The 20786-nt window shown below is 39.3% G+C and overlaps 2 protein-coding genes across 14 annotated transcripts in view; one reads left to right on the top strand and one right to left on the bottom strand.

Annotated features, from left to right (window-relative positions):
* Positions 1-3661, top strand: part of LOC123754363 (protein FAN) — a 37381-nt gene extending 33720 nt beyond the window's left edge. For all 4 annotated transcript variants that reach the window (XM_045736706.2, XM_045736705.2, XM_045736704.2 and 1 more), the window contains one exon: positions 284-3661. In XM_045736706.2, coding sequence (XP_045592662.1) covers positions 284-378 — 95 coding nt within the window. In that variant the 3' untranslated portion in view covers positions 379-3661. The remainder of the gene's footprint in view (positions 1-283) is intronic.
* Positions 3662-7475: 3814 nt separating this feature from the next.
* LOC138365825 (lipid droplet-associated hydrolase-like) lies at positions 7476-19877 on the bottom strand. Of its 10 annotated transcripts, none has more exons than XM_069326334.1 (5): positions 19708-19877; positions 15144-15255; positions 14674-14815; positions 14384-14515; positions 7476-10485 (listed from the first exon to the last, which is right to left on the bottom strand). In XM_069326334.1, exons 3-5 carry the CDS (start codon positions 14786-14788, stop codon positions 9824-9826), a joined length of 909 nt encoding a protein of 302 aa, XP_069182435.1. In that variant the 5' UTR covers positions 14789-14815; positions 15144-15255; positions 19708-19877; the 3' UTR covers positions 7476-9823. The 10 variants fall into 10 exon arrangements, with proteins under 10 accessions (XP_069182435.1, XP_069182440.1, XP_069182433.1 ...); XM_069326339.1 differs by lacking the exon at positions 19708-19877 and adding an exon at positions 19423-19625 and having other exon boundaries at positions 15140-15255; XM_069326332.1 differs by lacking the exon at positions 19708-19877 and adding an exon at positions 19423-19624.
* Between the last annotated feature and the right edge of the window lie 909 nt (positions 19878-20786).

Below are 20786 nucleotides of genomic sequence, written 5' to 3'. Positions count from 1 at the left end.
CCACAGTATAAATGAATAAGTTTAGGGGATATAAATATGAACTGCCTTTTATGGGCTAATACGCCTTCTGCAGTGTTCTTTATTCTTATGTTCATATGGTGTCTGGCTTCTTGATACTATAAGTATCTTGGTCAAAAAATCTAGCAAAGGTGATTTCTAACAATGTTATTCCTTTTTTGTCATGTAATTGCAAAGCGAATGTGTCCCACAAAATGGTCAACTTATACTTGATATAATATTTGCTAGTTATAATTAAGGTAATTATCAGAATTCTCAATTTCAGGGCCTATTACATGTTTAGCAGTGAGTCCCGACAATCTCCATCTGGTGACCGGCAGTGAAGATCGCAAGGTTATACTGTGGGGTTTAAATTCCTGAAGTTTGGGATTAGTCTTGTGACTTTTTCATTATACCTCACTTAAATTGCCTTGGCCTACATTCTCTCCCTGCAGGACAAGTTTCTCTGGCCAGAAGATGAGCCTTGTGGAGAGAGTTGTTGAACTTGACCAAAAGCAGTTAAGGTATTATAGGTTTTAACTCAAAGTATTTTTACTATACTGTTTTATTTTTTAGATTTTCCTAAACATATTTATTCTACAATTAAAAACAAAGACTGAAAATTGTGATACCAGGTAGAAAGTAGATATAATATTAGGCAAGCTTTTAAATGAACCTTTCATGTATTCATTGTGATATATTGCCTAAAACAGGACTAATCTGATATTTTATGTGATATGTAGTTTAATATTTTATGAGTAAATAGATTTTAAGGATGAAAGTTGAATAAGTCCATTTTCAGAATACAAATATTATTTATGGCTGCTGTATGCAAGAACAGTAATTCTATGCTAAGAAGTAATGCAATTATTTGTTCAATACTACAGTAAAGTGCCCATAGATAAAAATGAATATTTTTTCTTGGGGCATCGATTTAGCTAGAGTATAGTTGTCTGGGAATGGGAGTACTGACTGTGATGGATTTGGAAACTTCAGGAGTAATGAACTGTTTCAACTACATAGGGACTGTTCTACCTGGAGAATAATGGTCTTGTCAATATCTTACCAGGGGTGTCTTCAAGGGTTAAACTAAATTATGCAAGCCAATTTTTGTGTTTTGACCTGGACTCTTAGGGTTTATAACCTTGTAGGCATCTACACCATACATTATTGCAACAATTCCCAGCTAGAGATTGTGGTACTTCATGTATCTTCATGTTATCGACTGCTTTTTCCGTAATGTGGCAGATTTTAATAGCCAGCCATAGTTTACATAGAATGCATTTAGCTATTATAAAAGTAACTTTGTATATTCTCATGTTCTACTACAACATTTGTAATTTGTTGCTATCCTTTGATGGAAGCTTGTTGCTTACATTTGACTTGTAACATTAATGCTTAATCTTTTAAACATTTATTTTCACAATAAATTAGATTAAAGAAGCTGTAGCTACTGAAATATGCACTTATTAAATCTACAGCAGGGGAAGAAATGAGAGTTCTAAACTACATGACAATATGTCAGCATAGTTTTTTTGCGTTATAGGATGTTAATATGCAATTTGTTACCATAACTGAGTAGGTGGTGGCAACAAAACTAATCATTCCTCTGTACCAAGCCCTATTGTACAATTGCAACGTAGTATAAATTGTAGTAGATTCTCTCTTGAAGTATTAAATTATTAAAAGCAATCAACCAAACTGGAAATGGCTTTGTATAGAAATGCCTCGGACCATTGTCTACCGAGATAAGATTTCCTGTTTAAAATGTGCAAGTGTTATTAGAAGTGGAAACTTAAAGAATGCTCTGCCTTATGAAAGCCATGGGGTAAGTCAGAATGTTTGAGAGATTCATTTAAATTGGATAATGTTTTAAGTGTTACTGTAAGGAATGGAAAATGTTGGAATCTACTTTTTGAATTCAGGGGTTAGGCCATTTTAGTTTTGTAGCATTTTAATTTTAATATGGTATGGTATTGCTAAACCTTTTGGCAAGATGACATGAGAACACAACGATAAAGGCTTAAACTTGTAGCTCTTATAAATGTGTAAACTATATGATGGGGAAAAAAAGTAGACATTTGTGATTTGTTTAGCATGACATTTGGATTTTATGAAAATATCATAGTTGAATAATGGAGTGTTGATACCAATGTCCCCTAGTATAGTGCTACTGTCTCCATAACTAGAGGTCTGTCATGTCTGAAATCTAATATTTTTTACCCAAAATGATGCAGTCCTGTGGTTTTGAAATCATAATAGAATGGAATATAGTTTGGATTTTCAACTCATTGAATATGTAATAAACTTGTGTAGACAGGTTACTGTGAGAAGAGTATATATGGTTACATGTGTTAAAATTTAGTACATTGTTGCATGTTTGTGTGCATGTAGAATTTTAGCAGTTAGCATGTTATTAACTTGCTTAAAATTTCAATTTATAGGTGTATTTAAGTAATGTGTAACAAATAATGTGATATCAGCATTAGTTTGTTTGCTGAATATGTAAGCTGCATCAAGGTACATTTAAGGTGAACACACTCATGATTTCACAATGCCTTCAAAGTTTGAATTTTTAGGCTTGTCAATAATATTCTGGCCCAATTATGCCTGATGTAAGTGAATGTGTCGGGGTCACAAGACTTAACACGGTGCTCTCAATAGTCTGCACAAATATTTGCAGTAGAAGACATATCTTTCATGCTAAATCCTGAATGAACTTTTTTGTCCCCCCCCCCCCCCCCCCCCTTTTTTTTTTTTTAATACTGTGTATATGTCTCATACCAACTAGTAAGAGGAAGATCTTAGTTAAATAGGATCTATTGTTAGCCGAGGCTACTAGTATTGTGTATATATAGTCTCATCTCGACAAAATATATTTTTGCATTCCTTGAAATATCCCTGCTTAATTTTACTATTGGTAGTGGTAGTTTGGTGGATAATACAGTAATACATGTCATATTTTGTTATCTCATGGTTTATACTTGTGTACTAGGAGAATGCACACACAGGGAGAATTGAATCACAATAAATGTTAATATTTTTTCCATAGCACACATTAAACATGTTCTTGAAGTATTGCCATAACAGGGGTATATGTTTCTGTACAGTATTACCATTAAACGTGCACATGTATCACTGTAGTATTGTTATTTTATGCAGTTGTACAGAGCATCCGAGAAAGTTAATACTTGTAAGACAGTGTGGATCTCGGATGCAGTCAATGTAAAATCAATATTCGTAAAACAGCATGGTTCTCAGGTGCCGTCACTGTTTAAATGAAAACTAATTTAACAACTGTCAAATTAGATATACATTTTAGATGTACTGTACTTAGTTTCAAAGTACATAGTTTATATATGCATTAATTTAAACACCATTAAAAAATACTTTGTATTGTACAATATGCTTGTAATTAGCCAGTATACCAACGTGGTTTTCTCAAACTTCACTCTGATCTACAGTCGTGTGTGTGGAATAAATATTAACAGGTGGTGGTGGTGGTGTATATACTGTACTGTAAGTACGCTTCAACTCTTGTCTTTATCTCATATATTGTAGGTGTATCCCTGGCTATATGTATTTATTTTCCCGATTATTTTTTTAATTTTATAAATTCCTGAAATTTTAATTTCAATAAAAGACTAATTAACAGGTTATGTAATATTGTTCTTTAGTTTATTTGAAGCCTTATTTCCATAGTTAAACAGCATTTCAAAGAGTTTGGTACACATTAGCCCTTACAGGGCGCAATACATTTATAGCTGGGGTGAACAACGTTTGCGGAATGGCGCACCACAGTTATGAATGGAATACCGTGTAAGATTTAAGTCCCGGGGCTACACGGGGTTCACATCAGCTTCCTCAGGGCTCTAGTAAACAGATATTTAAAAAAAAAAAGTGGGCAACATTCCTGAGTGTGAAGGTTCGGTAGTGAGTGAGCAACCATGGCTGGTGCACGCAGCATGAGCTAACAGCACTACTGTTCAGCTTGTGACCACAGCATTGCCTAAATGTAAAAATATATATATGTAACTGGTATTATTTAGCCATGATAGTATTACAGAAAAACCTGACTATAATAAAGACTGTGTACAATGTTCAGATATCAGTGAACACTATGCTGTTAAAGATGTTCACAGCGCTAGCCACAGCACACTGCCATTGTTTCGTCCATCTAAGAATCTTCAGACGACTTCTCGTTTTCCTTTACAAAATAAACTTGTGGAAAATTATTCATTTACAGGATTTGGTGACCAGGATTCTGATAATAGCAGGATTGTGGTGAGAATTAGTGATGTGATTAGTATGGCAGTAGGAGCAATCTTGGTGAGGGAGTGAGTGAGAGGTGGCATCGTCTGCTGACTGTGTAGCAACATGTTATCGTCTGAACTTACCATACCAGCTTTGTGGTTCACTATGGTGAACACAAATGTGGCTACTTATATAAAACATCTGTATATATTGTAGTGTAATAACAGCAAAAGGATTATGTTCAGAGGAGCCATTTTGGTGAGGGCGTGAGGCTGACGTCTGCTGGCTGATGTGTGTGACTTGTTATGCAGTGCATGGTGGCCACTATGCTGTTTGGACATCATACCAGCTTAGTGGTTCGCTGTGGTAAACAAAACATGCAGGTACCTATATATAATGTGTGTGTATATAGTGAAATAACAGCAAAAGGAATATGCTGGGAGGAGCCATTTTGGTGAGGGACTGAGGTCTGTTGTCTGCTAACTGCTGTGTCACGTCATGCAGTGTATGGTGGCCACTATGTTGTTTGGACACCATTACAGCTTAGTTATACAGTTGGTTCACACATTTTACTATATAAATATATCACACTACACACTATTGAATAATATTACTGCAAAAAAATGGAGAAAAAATCAATCATAGACATTAAAATAATTAGGTAACAATATCTTTGTGGCAACTCCTGCCTGTCAGCATTGGTGGAGCAGACCGCTACAGGATGCTTACACTGAAAACACCTCAGTTTTGCCAGACTTTCTCGCCCTATTGTGGCCAAAATGTCACCTACGATTTTTATTATTTTTCCCGTGATCAGGGAACACAAATGAACACTTATAAGATGAAAAAAGAAATTATTTTTTATTTCTTGCACCTGGAGGTGTTGAAGGCTATTAAGGCAAGCGCCTTCCAGGGGTTAAGCAAGTAGTCAGTAGTTAGCAATGGAAGTTTTAAACAATTCTAAATGAACACTTTGATCTAGTGAATTTGTTTACAATTAATTTGTAACTAATGGGTTAAATATTATTGTGCCAATTTTTACATTCATTAAATTTTTTGCATAATAGGATTTGCTTAACACTTGTGTTCCTGGCGTGTGCGCCCCAGCCTACCCCAAGGTGGGCCGAGCATTTTGCATGAGCGCGCGGCCACACTAAAATGTGTATACTCTTCAGTTTTCTCACCTCAATTTTCATGCTACATCATTCATTCTGGTATCAAATTGTTCGCAATCTAAAGGCTCACATTTTAAAAATAGTCCCATAATGATCGGGAAAAGAACTGAATTTTAACATGTTTTAATTTTGGACGCAACATGCGTCCCTGCCGGACATCCGTAAAGTAAATGGATGCAGATTCTGTCCCTTGTGGACGAAAGTGTTTACAAGGTGTTTACAAAATGGATTACAAGGACCAGTGATCTTTAGATGCTGTAAGTATAAGTGACTTTCACCAATCTATTCTCACTCTCTTTCTCCGATATATTTTTGTTTTCACAGACCTGAGTGACAAAGGCATATTTATAGTAATATTCGGATTTTTAATCTTCATTATATCGATGGCTATCTCGATATACTAAATCAGATTGAAAAGTATGTGCACATGTTCACATCAACTTGTGCAATGTACTTGAGGATAGATACTGTTACACTGAGCTCAATGTATATAATTAGTTTTAAGGTAATTATATAAAATTCTGAACTGTAGTAATGCAATCTCAAATGTTTGGGTTGTATAGCTATATTAGTTATTGACGACATTGTTTATGGCACCGTTTCATACAACATTTCTGTGCCCCGAGAACTGGGTTATTCATACTTTTCCTTATATATAGTAATGCAAACTATATTTTAACAATTTCTTTTATTTAGATGTAAGGGGTAATATATTTGCTGGAAACAGAACATTGTTGCAATGAATCTTGTGGAGGTTTTATACATAGTTTCCTGACTTGCTACCTGTGAATGCATTCTACTGCAGTAATGTTTCTTGTTAAACTGTCATTGGCCTCAGACATATTGCAGAAATTGATAGATAATTTCTGCCCCTTAACATAGTGGTAAAATAGCTGACACAGTACATTTGACAGTATAAAATAGTAACTACTGTACTAGATAATCTCCAAATTGTACGTAATTTTAGAATGTTCCTATTAGCTTTATCATCACAACACTGCTCAAAGTATTATTATAAAAATAGTCTACCTAAAAAATAATTAGACAATTTTTTAGTATCTTTTCTTTGATCATGATTGTCATGGCAGTTTTACACAGAATTGCTAGACATGAATGAATAAAGTATGCATTTTCAGCACCTGTATCTTTCCCCTTTAGGCTTCTTTTGAATTCCCTGTTAAATATATTTTATATGCTATATTTAAATGTCAAACAATACAATTATTCAAAAATAACCATATGGAAAAGAACTACTGTTGAGTGCATTTACAGAAACTACAGGTAATCTACCACTGATAAGAACCGCCTCAAGCCAGTCCTCAGGGACTGACAACGACTCCCAAATAAGGTTATACAGATTCAGTAAATACTGAAATGCACATGGAGGGAGATGGCAAAGCATCTCATAATGAATGTCATCTGAGCCCGCTGCCATAGAACCACAGAGTCAGGGCAGACTGGAGTTCAGAGATAACTCCAGTGCCAGTGCAGGGGTCTGGGGGCTTCCCCCCTCCTGGGGAAAGGGGAAAGCCCCAGACATGCAGCACAGCTTGTGTGACGTCATGTTCGTTTGTGCATTTTCATTTGGGGAGTTATGTCCACTCGTTTGTCTATTTCAGTCGTTTTAACCAGAACAAGGGCTTGTTTTGAGGCGCTTACCTTTCTGGGTGCCTGGTCTAGTCGATGGCAGACACAGAATGCTCCAAATCACATGTGCATTTCTATAGGCCATTGCTCCTCCTGCCTCTCTGAGGGGGCCAGGTTCTGGCTCATGGTCCCCGGTAAGCCTAGAACTCCATTCACACTGACTGATGCTGAAGTCTAATGATATACACATCAGCCTGGATAGTTCCCCCCAGAAATGTGACACAAAACACAAATATTAACAGGACACTGCTTCCATTTCATTAAATAATCAAGCTGTATTTGTTTCACTATTCAATTAACATAAAAATGCAAGGGGTTGAAAGCCAAGAAGCATCGTTAACTGATAATCATAGAACCATCTTTCAATGTTCACCTAGTACAGGCATAGAAAATAAAAGAAAATTCAGCATAATCTTCTTTATACTGAAGGAACTCAGAGCTCAACTAAAAATGAGTACATTAACTACACTGGTATCATACACAGTACAACATTAAAACTTCTTTAAACACATAACTATCCATAAAAGTTTTAATGAGATTGCTCAAAGAGTATAAACATGGAATGTTAATCTTAAACATTGATATATAAACACATTTAAAGTATTTTCTTTAAAACATAACTAACTGGTGATAAAAATGGTCCACTATATCATGGGCCCCATAACCATCAAGTTGGCAGTGGCAAAAATGTTAGTCACATAACGGGTTCAGAAGAACTGGACCCCAAGTGTTCTTTAGGCTAAGCAATTTGCAATACAGTAGTAACTTTTTATATTTAAGTTACCTTGCTAATAAAATGACAAAATATTACATTACAAAAAAGTACCATATAGCCAGATTTTATGGTTATCTTCAGATGATTTCGGGGTTTAGCATCCTCGCGGCCCGTTCCTCGACCTAGCCTCCTTTTTGTTACACCTACCCCTCCCAAGAAGCAGCCCGTAACAGCTGTCTAACTCTCAGGTACCTATTTACTGTTTACCCTGGTGAATAGGAGCATCAGAGTGAAAGAAATATTTTTGCCCATTTGTCTCCACCTCCACCGGGAATCGAACCCGGAACCTCAGGACTACCAATCCGAAGCACTGTCCACCCAGCTGGTAACCGTGTTTGTATCTTAACACACACAAAATCTAGCATTCATTTTCACGGAATGTCTTTGTGAACGTCAATTCTCACTGGGCAGTCGGGCAACACTGTAAACAGTGATCCACACAGCAATAGAGTTCTGAGAAATCAACGTAAAAGTTTAGAGAGCAGCATTGGGTAGGAAAATGATGCATCTCCCACTCCATATAAAGAACAGTAGAGTACAATTTACAAATACAGTAGAGTACAATTGATTACTCACCCATCATATGAATGCTCACACTGACTTGTACACATAGATTATGCATACAGTTTATTTATTTATTGTTCAACATCTAGCACATCGAATCCAAAAATTCTTGTAATTTTGAAATTGTATAAAATCTTAAGTATATTTGTGAACGCATCCTGTATATGTATCCAGCTATATATAATTATATGGCAAAGGGTACGAGTATTGTTCCAAAGGCTACACATTTTTTTCAACTACAGTACAGGAAAATAATCATGAAAGCAATACACTATCCAATAAACATGGAACCAGCCATTTCCATACTGACAATGCTCTTCTTTATATGCATTCACACTATATATACAGTACTTAGTAGTCTGCCACCCATTCTTACTGTAGATATATTCAGTAGTCTGCCACCTATTCATACCAGAGATATACTCGATAGTCTGCCACCCATTCGTACTGTAGACATACTCAGTAGTCTGCCACCCATTCATACTGTAGACATACTCAGTAGTCTGCCACCCATTTATACTGTAGACATACTCAGTATTCTGCCACCCATTCCTACCAGAGGCATACTCTGTCTGCCACACAGTCTCACCATAGAAACACTATGCTGTACTCAGAAATCTGTGATATTCTCTGATATTAAAAAAACAGATGCCACTTATTATACATTTAGCTTGCTATATTCTGAACATGGCTGTTTACTGTGTGTACTAACGGTGAGCTGTTCAAGTGTGTGAGGAACGTTCTGCACAATCCATCCACACACATACATACAGTACATAATACTGTTTAAAATAACACAGTATAAAGGAAATGTGCATAGAATAAATATAATAATATTTCAGTTTTAACTGCATTTATGTAAATAAGAATGACCACCAGTGAAGCTGAATATAAAAGTGCATATTCCTTGAAGGACACCCAATTTTTAAAATTCATATTGTAGCAAGTACAAACAATATACTCACTACAGTCTCTCAGTATCTTAATGGGATAACTAATTAGCACTAACTACATAAGCTATAATCCTATCCCTATTTACAGGTAACATTCTTTCCATCCTGGTTGGAGGAAGCCGAGGTGTAGTCACAGAATATAAGCAAGCGAACTGCGAATAGCCGACAGTACAATTTCCAGTCAAGAATGTAGCACTCGGCATGTGCAGTTCTAACCGACCCCAAGACGCTACAGCTTCAACACAGAACAGACAGCAGACTAGGACCGCATCGAGCTACAACGCTCTCCCACATAGAGCTCCACGACTCCGGCCTCACTCAGCTCTGCTCTGCTCCAAGCTCCATCTCAACGTCTAAGACACTGCTGTATCCAAGACTAAATAAATATGAAAACCCATTAAACACTGTGTATCTAATCTACTCAACAACGTAACATAATCGAACATTACAATATCATTTCATGACTTGACCCATTCCACTATCTTTTGCCCCATTGGTTCTGAAAATTCCAAAACAAAAGCATGTTGATATCCATCCTTACAGAGAAGAGCATTTACCCCTTCAACTTTTAACTTGAGCTCATCTCGGTACACTTGTGGACACCAGCCATCTGTGGCTCCATAGTAAAATACTATTTTATCCTTATGTTTGTTTATGGTCTCTGCATCAACTTCACAAACTTGCACAAGTTCGTTGTAAGCCATCCACAAGACATTTTGTATCACTTTGGGGGAAAACAGTTGTATGGTGGCCTGAACACTGCAGTCTGCTACTTTTCTGCCTCGGAAATAACACCGAAGCATTTTCTCTCTCGCCTTCACTGGCAATACACATAGGCAAGCTGTCAAGAATATAATAAACCAACGTAAGTAGTTCAGCATTGGCCAAAAACACTTTCCATTGGGGGTGCTTTTCATTCTCTCTACTGTAGGAAATAGGAGGAAACTCCTGACAACTGTTACCTCAGAATTTGATTCAAAATACTTTAGGATTTTGAGTATGATTTGGCAACCAATAGAATGTCCAATAAGAGTAACATTGGCCTGCTGGGGAATGTGGTCTTGGATGAATGCTATCTTGTGATGTATTTGTTCTTCAAGATCGTAGACATGATTGTTATCTGAAATAGAAACAACTTTTCAGAACGAATTGCTATCAAACATGGGTATCCACAATTTTGTCACCATATTTATATTTTAAATCTAACACTATGGTGTTCCCGTGGGGCCTTGGCATTTGAGCCCCACCTCTATGATGCCTACCGTTGCTGGTGGACATGAGTTACCATCACATCTGCCATTCCTAGAGTGTCACCTATACTTCTCTGGCCAACTCCTTTTTGGCTCATGAAGATCTTCCTATGGAACCTGTGGATATGTCCCTAGTCCAACTCAGCATGTCCGCCAGACCCTACTCCAGCCCACAGGTTCTGTAACATCAAAGACCCCCCCCCCCATTTGCCTGATCCATTCTGATGTTCCTCTCCTAGACACAGTCTCCCACTCTGTTGAGGCCCTCGGTGGCCCCCAGGTGTTAACTCTACACCATTCTCTAACCATGAAGCTACGGTAGCCACCCAGGTCTTCGGTATCGAAGACCATGAACCAGTAGCCCATGCTCTTGAAATCCCTAGTTTTTCACTTGTCTTTGTCTCCACCACTAGAAACCTTGAGTGCCCTACCTTTAATTGGCCATCCATCCTTCCTAATTTCATATTCACTTTGTTGGAGGTCTCTCAATCATTTATGAGAGGTTGCTGCTGGGTGTAGTCTATGCCAAGGCTTACTCATAAATACTTTCCATCCTCTACTGTTAATAGCTCTCAGATCTCCTATACACTTCATGTTTTGGAATGCCTACTTGCTACTGCAGAAGATGCAAGACCTTCGCCTGTTGATAGCAGACACCTCTCTGCTAGTGGTGGGCCTCTGTGAAACCTGGCTCATTGCTGCCATGTCCTTCATGGACTTGGGTCATATCGTTTGTCAGAAGGATTGCCTTGGGGAAGGAGGTGGGGGACTTGTCCTCCTGGTGCAGAATGGCATTTCACGAGTGGAGATGTGACTCCATCCATTTTGGCAGGGACACCTGGAATTCTTTACATATCACTTTTCAGTAAAAGGCCACTGGTGTGCAGTGGCGACAGCATACAACCCATGCCAGAATGTTACTCAGGTGGAACTAATGTACTACTTCCACCAAGTTCCTTCCACTAGCATGGTAAAGTTGACTTCGGTGCTTCAATGTGCACCACTTTCACTGGCAACAATACCTTTCTTGATGTAGCGATAACCCAGTGGGCAGTCCCCTCTTCTGCGCACTCCTGTCCTCCCACACATTCACACTCTTAACTCCACCTGGTTTACTGACCTGCGCTGACCCCCAAATCTCGTCACCTTCCATGCTTGACCTGTGCCTCGGTGGAGGTTCCTTTGCGTCGGCAGTAGTATCCACCAGCCACTACATGGGGAGTGACCATATGCAGTCTCCTTCATTATCTTCTTGAGGTCATCTTGAGATGATTTTGGGACTTAGCATCCCTGCTGCTTGGTCCTCGACCAGGCCTCCTTTTTGTTACACGCCCCCCAGGAAGCAGATCATAGCAGGTGTCTAACTCCCAGGTACCTATTTACTTCTAGGTGAACATGAGCATCAAGGTGAAGGAAACTCTGCCCATTTGTTTCCGCCTCCGTGTGGGATCGATACCGGTACCTTAGGACTACGAATCTCAAGCACTGTCCACTCAGCCGTCGGGCCCCCAGGACATCAATTATAATGACATTCATGGTCCCTGCTGTCTTTAACCCAACCTAATTAGCTTTATACAGTTGTCAGGTGGAAAAGGCAATGATGCTGACCAAGAATCCTTCTAATTACTGGTCAGTCTTAACTTGGATGGTCTGCCACCCAAGTTTGCCTCCAGGCTTTGGTTGCTCATCACTTCTAACATTCCCAGTGATGGCTCCACTCTTATCTCAGTGTGCCCTCGTGGATGGATGCATGCAGGACAGCAAAGTGACACTGAAACAGCTTGTGTGGCAGAAGTGTTTCTCTCTGTAGGTAGCATGGGCCTACTTGTGACTATCTGTTCAATGCAGACAGCTGATCTTTCTTCCAGGTGAAGCATGCTGCCTCAGTGGTGCATGCTGCACCATTCCTCACTTTGCTTTGCCAGCCCTGCCACCAGCGCCTGGAAATTCCTTTCATGGTACACACTCCCCACCTGCGTTCCTTTCATTATTCTTGATCCCCTTGGTATATGTGTCCCTGATGTAAAGGGGAATGTGGATGCTTTTGCCAGTCATTTCTGCAGTCATTTGGAGGTCAAATGGGGTTTTTTGCATTCCTCAGTTTCAAGATGACACAGAACCCATTCCTTTGCGGTGCCCTTCACCAGGTATAATTTGTAATACTGTAGTACAATACTAGGTGTGAAATAGTCACAATATACTGTATTTGGTTAGATATAATTTAATAATGTAGTTTGCATAACAAAAGTGGTATAAGTTTAATGTTGTCAAGAAATTAGGCACTTCTTTGCTGTACTGTACTTTTGAATAAAATATACTTTAAGCAATTCTTTGCTATGAAGGAAATTTCATATCTAATGTTCTTTTATACTGTAATTGCAAGGAGTGTTTGCATAGATTAATTTGGACTTGAAGAATAGCAAGCTCCTTGACTCTTTGCAACTGGTCAATGATGCATTAACAATACAGTGACACCTCGGCCTACGAGTGCCCCTCTTTATGTATTTTTCGGGTTACGAACCCAATTACTTCGTAAAATTTGAATCGGGTTACGAGTAACCCGTAAATTTGAATCGGGTTTGCCTCGAGTTACATAGTTTGACGATACGCGTATGGGCAACCGAGCATGTGGTTCCTGGTGGCACGGTTGCCCACGATTCAGTTTACCAGTGCTTCCTGTCTAGCATCTATCGTGCTCGAATTCTTTGTAAAGAATTTAATTTTTTTTTTTTTTTTGGTTTTGAGCATAACAGTAATTATTATATATCATGCCATAGGTCTCAAGAAAGTCAGTGGTAAGGTTCAACCTAAGAAAACACATGTGAGGATGACCATAGAGGAAAAACAAGAGATCATTCGTAACATGAAAATGGTACACGGATTGTTGAACTAAATATAGCTAGGCAGTACAACAGATCTTCAGGGGAGAAGAGACAGTAGAGGATGTCCCTTCCTCATTAATTAAGAAAATGTGTGAAGTATGGGAAGAACTGCAAATTTTACTGAAGAGATAAAGCTTTAGCAGGCCATTGCATTGACCTTATTAATGACAATGTGATGTCTCACTACAGACAAGTGCTAAAATGTAGGGAAAAACAAATGTCTTTATACAGATTCTTAATAAGACAAGCAAGCAGTGAGCCATAACCAGTTCCTAGTGGTATACCTGCAAAATGTATGAGAGAGAGTACCCCAGAGAAGTCATCAGTGCCTGAGGTTGTAATGGAAGGGGACTCCCCTTCCAAACACTAACACCTCTCTTCCTCCTCACCCTCTTTCGTACCACAACAAGAGTCATCAATATAGGTAAGCTATAACTTGTACATACTATATTACTAAATATTTGTATGTATTAGGTATGAAATGTATGTTGAAGTTAATATTTTGGGAGTGTGGAATGGATTAATTCAATTTACATTATTTCTAATGGGGAAAATTTGTTTCGTCTTGCAAATTTTTGGGTTACGAACCATCTCTGGTTACAAATTAAATTCGTAAATGGAGGGGCTGTTTATACCATAAATGAGAAAATGCCATACATGTATACTTTCTTCTACTACAACATTTCTCGCTTCCCACAACTAGTTTCTGCCCCGAATATGACTTTCCTAAGCTAAATCTATCAAATGCAATAATGACAAGCTCCTCCTCCTTAAACTATATGAATCAGACCTACCATAAGAATAAACAGCATTGAACTTTTACTGTAGCATAAGCTTATTTCCAAAATCTTTGTGAATATCAAGTGTCTGCTATTGCAGGGCTCACCTGGCCAAGCAGAGATGTGAGAGGTGTGACAGTGGCCCGCGTGAGAGATGGTCCACACAGAGTGTGTGTCTTTTAGGCTAGCATAGATGGTCTGCATAAAATTGATATAGTAGGAAGCCACTCCAGGGTTACCTGAGAGAATTATTAAAACAGAAAAGTTTAGATGCTGTATACAGAGTTAATGTAAATTTATTTGAAAACAGTAATAACATTATTATAATATTGTTCATAAACCAATTTTGATTTATATAATGTTAAAGATAAATTAAAATTTCAAATGTTTAACAAACCTGGAATGATGAGTATGACATTTTCTGGATTTTCATTTAAGGACTGTCCGAGACTCAAAACTTCAGTCGGTTTTCCTCTGACTAGTATTTCGTGCCTGGTAACACTGACTCCCATCTTGGCCACACGGTTTCAAAATTGTACCTGAAAAATCAAGGGTTGAATGTAACGAAGCACCCTTTTCTGGCAGACCCTTAGTGGCTCGCTGAGCTTAACACCATAAATGATCCAAAGTACCAAGCATTAGCCCATCACACCGAGCTTCTGAGACCCAACCATCACCTACTGGCAACCAGGACCAGGATCTGGCCGAGGCGAGCAAATCAGAGTTGAATTACAAAACTAGGGAAATCCAATTAGAAAGTATGTACAGTATAGATAAAACAAAACAATCATCTGCTTCAAAAAAAATAGGCACCGCGAGGTTAACAAAGCAAACAATCATTACATGGTAAATACCCTACGTACCTACCTGTTGAAGGTTCCAGTGATCAATGTCCCCGCAGTCCGGTCTCCAACCAGGCCTCCTTGACGGGAAGTACAACTCGGATCACCTGGGGCTTCAATCAGCTTGCTTCCTTTCTCTGGAAAATCCCATAACCCATGGTAAGGAGTAAATAAGTAAGGAGCTATTGCAAGCTTACCAGAAAAAGGAGTTTCATTACATTCCTGATTTTTTACCCGAGGGCCACTAACCCTAGTTGCCTCGATGAGGACAGGAAGCTAGCGGCTTATCAAAGGTTCCCCCCATTTGCCTTGATCTTTTCCAGGTAAAATTTAAAACAACACAGTTTTGGCATTTATTGCTAGCGGGAAGTTGGTTCCATTGCTTTATAACCATGTGGCTGAAAAAGCATCTCCGGTTCTCAGTCCTACATTGAGGCTTGCTGAGTTTTACACCGTTGCTCCTTGTTTGTGTTACATCTGACTTTTTGAAGAAACTGTCTGTATCAACACCATCAAAATTGTTCAGTACTGTATTTCAAAAGTTCCAATGAGATCTGCCCTGTTATGCCTGGTTTGCAGTGTTGTTATCTCTGTGGCCTTCAACCGTCCCTGATACAAGAGATGACTTGGTTCCGGAATGACTTTTGTCAGCCCATTCTCTTGTTTTGTAGTACTTATAGTAACGATGAACATCACAGTATATATACTGACATACAATGAAATTAGAATGTAAAAATCAGAACTATTGAGTTGGACAAACTGGAAAACAATTTTTTTTACTTGTGTTGCTTTGACAAACTAAACTAACCTATCCTAACCTCCCTAGGCCTAATACATGATATCTGAGGCCTAATATAGTACTTACATGTGCTATACCAGGCCTAGGAATATTTAAATTTGTGTTTCAGCTTCATTTATTTTTAAAGAATTCCCTACTAGTCAGTTTACTACTATCTAAAAGCTAAGAACGTACGAATTCTGACTATTGACGATTGTCACAATAGGTACTATCTAAACAGGAGGATGGGTTGCTTTTGTTGCCCGGTGTTGCACCTTCTCCAGAGCAGCTCAGAAGATGGAGGCTCCATGCTTGGATACAGTAATCTAAATGGATTTATACAATTGAATCACTATCTTCTTTTCCTTATGGTCAAAAGTACACTTGATTATTATTATTATTATTCAACACAGGATTTCTGAGAGGAGTCCATCAGTAGCTCCTAAACTTACTCACAATGGCGCCTCGATAGAGAAGGCTGGATTTTCCGAAAAACAGAAGATAAGGATTGGGCTGACCCACTTGTGAAGAATGGCAGAAGAGGGACAAGAACAAAAAATGGCAGCTGGGCATCACACATGCAGGCAAACAAGCATGGCAAAAAACAAAAGGGCATCCAATAAGCAACAAGAGACCAACATCAAAATAGCCTCAATCCCAAATATCAGCAATGAAAAATAGGCAAATAAAGCTGTCAGAGCAGCAAACACTTACAAAAAGGGTGAGAGGCAAGAGGCACTGAATTACAGGCCAGTTTTCCTAACTCATACCATGCAAGGTGATGGAGAAGGGGGAGGCAATTATCAGGAAAAAGTACCAATCCATTATGACTACTGTATATAGCACTTTGAAGAGGTCAGGAAAAGGATTTGGGATGGGACAAGGGCGAAGGAAAGGTGTTTAACCACTTGGATAATAGAGGATTGAACATCATCCTTTATGACGGGAAACCGTCGCTTTACCATCCAGCCCAATTAGTTGGAGAAGATCACGACAAAAAAGCTCACATGGGATTTGGAGCATTCTATATCTGCCATTGACTGGGACAGGCACCCAGAAAGATAAGCGCCCCAAAATAAACCTCTATTCTGGTTAAAACAACGAAAATAGACCAACTAGTGGACAAAACTCCCCAAATGAAAACAAGCAAAAAGCATAAGTCACACAAACCGTGCTGTATGTCTGTGCAGGTGTGGGGGCTGGGGCTCCCCCTTCCCCCTCCTGGGAAAGGGAAAGCTGTGCAGACATGCAGCGCGGCTCTTGTGACATCGTGCTTGTTTGCTTGTTGTGGTGATACTCTACTCCTCTCAACTTCACCTGCCGAATGGCCACAGAGTAATACACCGTAACAAGTATAAGGCAGTTATATCAAAGGAACAATTATGGAGTATAGGTGGATTCTTACCTGTTCCAGGTGGCTGCACCTGCTACATAACGATTTATAAAATATATATACAAGGGCTCATATAACATAATTAACTTATAAACCAAAACCGTATTACTCCAAAATGTTTAGTGTAGTCTTGCTGAGGTTTCTAGACTAGCATCTTCAGCAGTGTGGCTAACGGGAAGATTTCTTCTGCTTGTGTCAACGTGTGTTGAGGCAGGGCAGCTGGTTGTCTAAAATGGCATCTCTTCCCCTCCCCCCCTTCCTGTGGACGAGAGACGTGTCTCTCGCCTGGTTCAGCTTTTGACTATTTATGGTCAAGGGGATGAAGGAGCTTATTTTCTTAAGTGATTTAATTATATTCAGACTGTTCCCCCACCTGAATTATATTCAAATGGGGAACACTTTTATCCATTTTGTTCTCCAAACTGTTTTTTTTTTTTAGGATTAATTAATGCAAGTTTTATAGAAAATCAGAGATCGGGTGACGTGGCAAATTTGCATTTTCTAATCAATTTCACGATGCCCGAATTTCTTCGTATGCTTAACTACACTAATTTATGATCATTATCCTAATGATACAATAGCATTTAAAGCTTGATACACTAGAAGTTACTTAGGTGTCGGGAATTTTCAACAGCAGGAGGCTCAACACAAGGTACCATCTGGGATATGAAATCCTGCAAGAGTCAAATAGAGAGAAAGTTCTGGGGGGTTGATATCACACTGAACCTGTCCCCAAAAGCCACATCAAAAGGATATCATCAGCGGCATATGCTAGGTTGGCCAACATAAGAACTACTTTTAGAAATTTGTGTAAGGAATCATTCAAAACCTTGTATAACACATATGTCAGACCAATCTTGGAGTATGCCGCTCCAGTCTGGAGGCCATACTTAGTTAAACACAAGACAAAGTTCGAGAAGATTCAGAGGTATGCCATCAGACTGGTCCCAGAACTGAGAAGTATGAATTATGAGGAAAGGCTACAAGAGCTAAACCTCACGTCCCTGGAAGACAGAAGAGTAAGGGGAGACATGATCACCATCTACAAAATTCTCAAAAGGCATTTACAGAGTAGTGGACGAAGACAAACTATTTAGCATGGTTGGAACACGAACAAGGGGACACAGTTGGAAACCGAGTACCCAAATTAGGCACAGAGCAATTAGAAAGAATTTTTTTAGTCTCAGTAGTTAATCAGAGTTTGTATCAGGAACGGTCGAGGGCCACAGGGCTAACAACACTGCAAACCAGACATGACAGGGCAGATCTCATTGAAACTTTTATGATACTGAACAATTTGGAGGATGTTGATCTGTACAATTTCTTCAGAAGGTCAGATGTAACACAAATAATTAGCAATGGTTTAAAGCTCAACAAGCCACAATGAAGGACTGAGAACAGGAGATGCTTTTACACCCACAGGGTTATTAAGCCATGGAACTGCCTACCCGCCAAAGCCATAACTGCCAAAACTGTGTTGAGTTTGAAAATACACATAGGAAGAGATCAAGACAAATGGGGGGACCTTCGACAAGCCACCAGCTTCCTGTCCTTGTCGAGGCAACTAGGGTTAGTTGCTCTCAGGAAAATCAGGTCAACAAATGGAATGCATTAGGCAGTGACGTGGTGGAGGCAGACTCCATACAGTCTCAAATGTAGATAAAGTCAAGCCTGGCCTCAGGCCGGGCTTGGGAAGTAAATGAACTCCCAGATTCCCATGAAGCAGGTAATAGGGCCAAATACTCAGGAATCTGTACACCAATTGACTGACAGTTGAGAGGCGGGACCAAAGAGCCGAAACTCAACCCCCGCAAGCACAACTTGGCGAGTACAACTAGGTGAGAACCTGCTTATGAAAATCCTCTTCCCTGTACTACTTTACCATCCTCGCTTAGCTATAATACCGTTGTGGTCCAGATCCTGGGACCAATACGTAACGCCACCACCGGTGACAAATCAATCAATGCCTGATATCAACACATGCTTTAGCAGACACCTATAACTACACAGGTATTTAGGTAATTACGAACGCATGACTCGCCCCGGTGTGCACCATTACCACAAGTCGTGGCCATCGTAGGGACAGAGAAAGAGAGGAGAGAACTGGACATTAGAGTGTTTGGTGAGAATTACCTGGAAGTGAGGGAGGCTGGCCTTGTCGACGCCCAGTCTTTGTCCTTCTGTCCGTTGGCTGCGGCTTTAGCTCCCACATACTCCTCTTTTAACTAACTAACAGATTATAAAACCATTCACCAAGTTCATTTTTAGGCAGATTTAGTAGTAAATATCACTATGTGTACTAAAATTATTTTCCAGAAGTTTATATCATTTAAGACAACTTACGCCAAGGTCAGTACTTGCTTTCTGACGCCAATCAGCTGACAAGGATGTAAACAGTTGGAGCAACAAAAGACTTACCTGAATTTACCTGAGAGCCAATAACACTAGTGGGCTTCCTGTCATCGACGAGGACATGAGGCCGGTGGGTTGTCGAAGGTCGCCTATTTGCCTTGATAACCTTTTCTAGTTTGATTTTGAAATTCAACAGTCTTGTTATTTACGGCTTCAGCGGGTAGGCAGTTTCATGGGTTTAAAGCCACGTGGGTGTAAAAAGCATCTCGTTTCTCAGTCTTACATTGTACTCACCTAGTTGTGCTTACGGGGGTTGAGCTTTGGCTCTTTGGTCCCTCTTCAACTGTCAATCAATTGGTGTACAGATTTTTGAGCCTATTGAGATGGCTTATTGAGCTAGACGAGGAGTCACAATAACGTGGCTGAAATATGTTGACCAAACCACACACACTACAAAGTGACGGGACGACGACGTTTCGGTCCGTCCTGGACCTCAAGTCTCAAGTCGATTGCGAGAATGGTCCAGGACGGACTGAAACATCGTCGTTCCATCACTTTCTAGTGTGTGTTTTGGTCAGCATTGAGCTTGAAACCGTTGCTCCTTGCTTGTGCTACATTTGACCTTTTGAAGAAATTTTCCGGGGCAACAGTCACCAGATTGTTTAGTATTTTAAAAGTTTCAATGATATCCGCCCTGTCATGCCTTGTTTGCAGGGTTGTTAGCCTTGTGGCCCTCAACCGTTCCTGATACGTGAGCTGACTTAATTAGTCCTGGAATGATTTTTGTTGCCCAGTGTTGCACCTTCTCCAGAGTAGCTGTGTCCTTCAAAAGAGGAGGTCTCCATGTTTGGATACAATGTTTATGCACCAGAGATTTATACAATTGAATCACCATCTTCCTTTCTTTAAAGTCAAAGGCACGTTTGATTATTATTTTTATCAGGGTTATTTATTATTTAATAACTTTATATGTATTACTAATAAATAGGAGTTATTTATTATTATATAGGATTTTATTCCGAGGGTTTGGTTAGCTTTTCTGACTACTGCTCCTACCTGCTGTGCAACTTTCAACGAGTGGTGGATTTTGATTCCGAGGTCCTTTTCTTCATCAATCTGCTGTAATGTAATGTTATTAATGTGAT

Source organism: Procambarus clarkii, chromosome 18 (genome assembly GCF_040958095.1).
Source record: "Procambarus clarkii isolate CNS0578487 chromosome 18, FALCON_Pclarkii_2.0, whole genome shotgun sequence".
NCBI lineage: Eukaryota > Metazoa > Arthropoda > Malacostraca > Decapoda > Cambaridae > Procambarus > Procambarus clarkii.
The sequence above is the reverse complement of the archived record's forward strand: the minus strand, read 5'-3'. Positions and strand labels throughout refer to the sequence as shown.

Excerpts from the sequence above, each read along its gene's own strand:
- LOC138365825 (XM_069326334.1), bottom strand. The coding sequence starts at position 14,788 with ATGGGAGTCAGTGTTACCAGGCACGAAATACTAGTCAGAGGAAAACCG. Across the intron at positions 14,516-14,673 it reads TGTCATACTCATCATTCCAG|GTAACCCTGGAGTGGCTTCC; the intron begins GTTTGTTAAACA and ends TAATTCTCTCAG. Across the intron at positions 10,486-14,383 it reads TCACATCTCTGCTTGGCCAG|ATAACAATCATGTCTACGAT; the intron begins GTGAGCCCTGCA and ends TTTCTATTTCAG.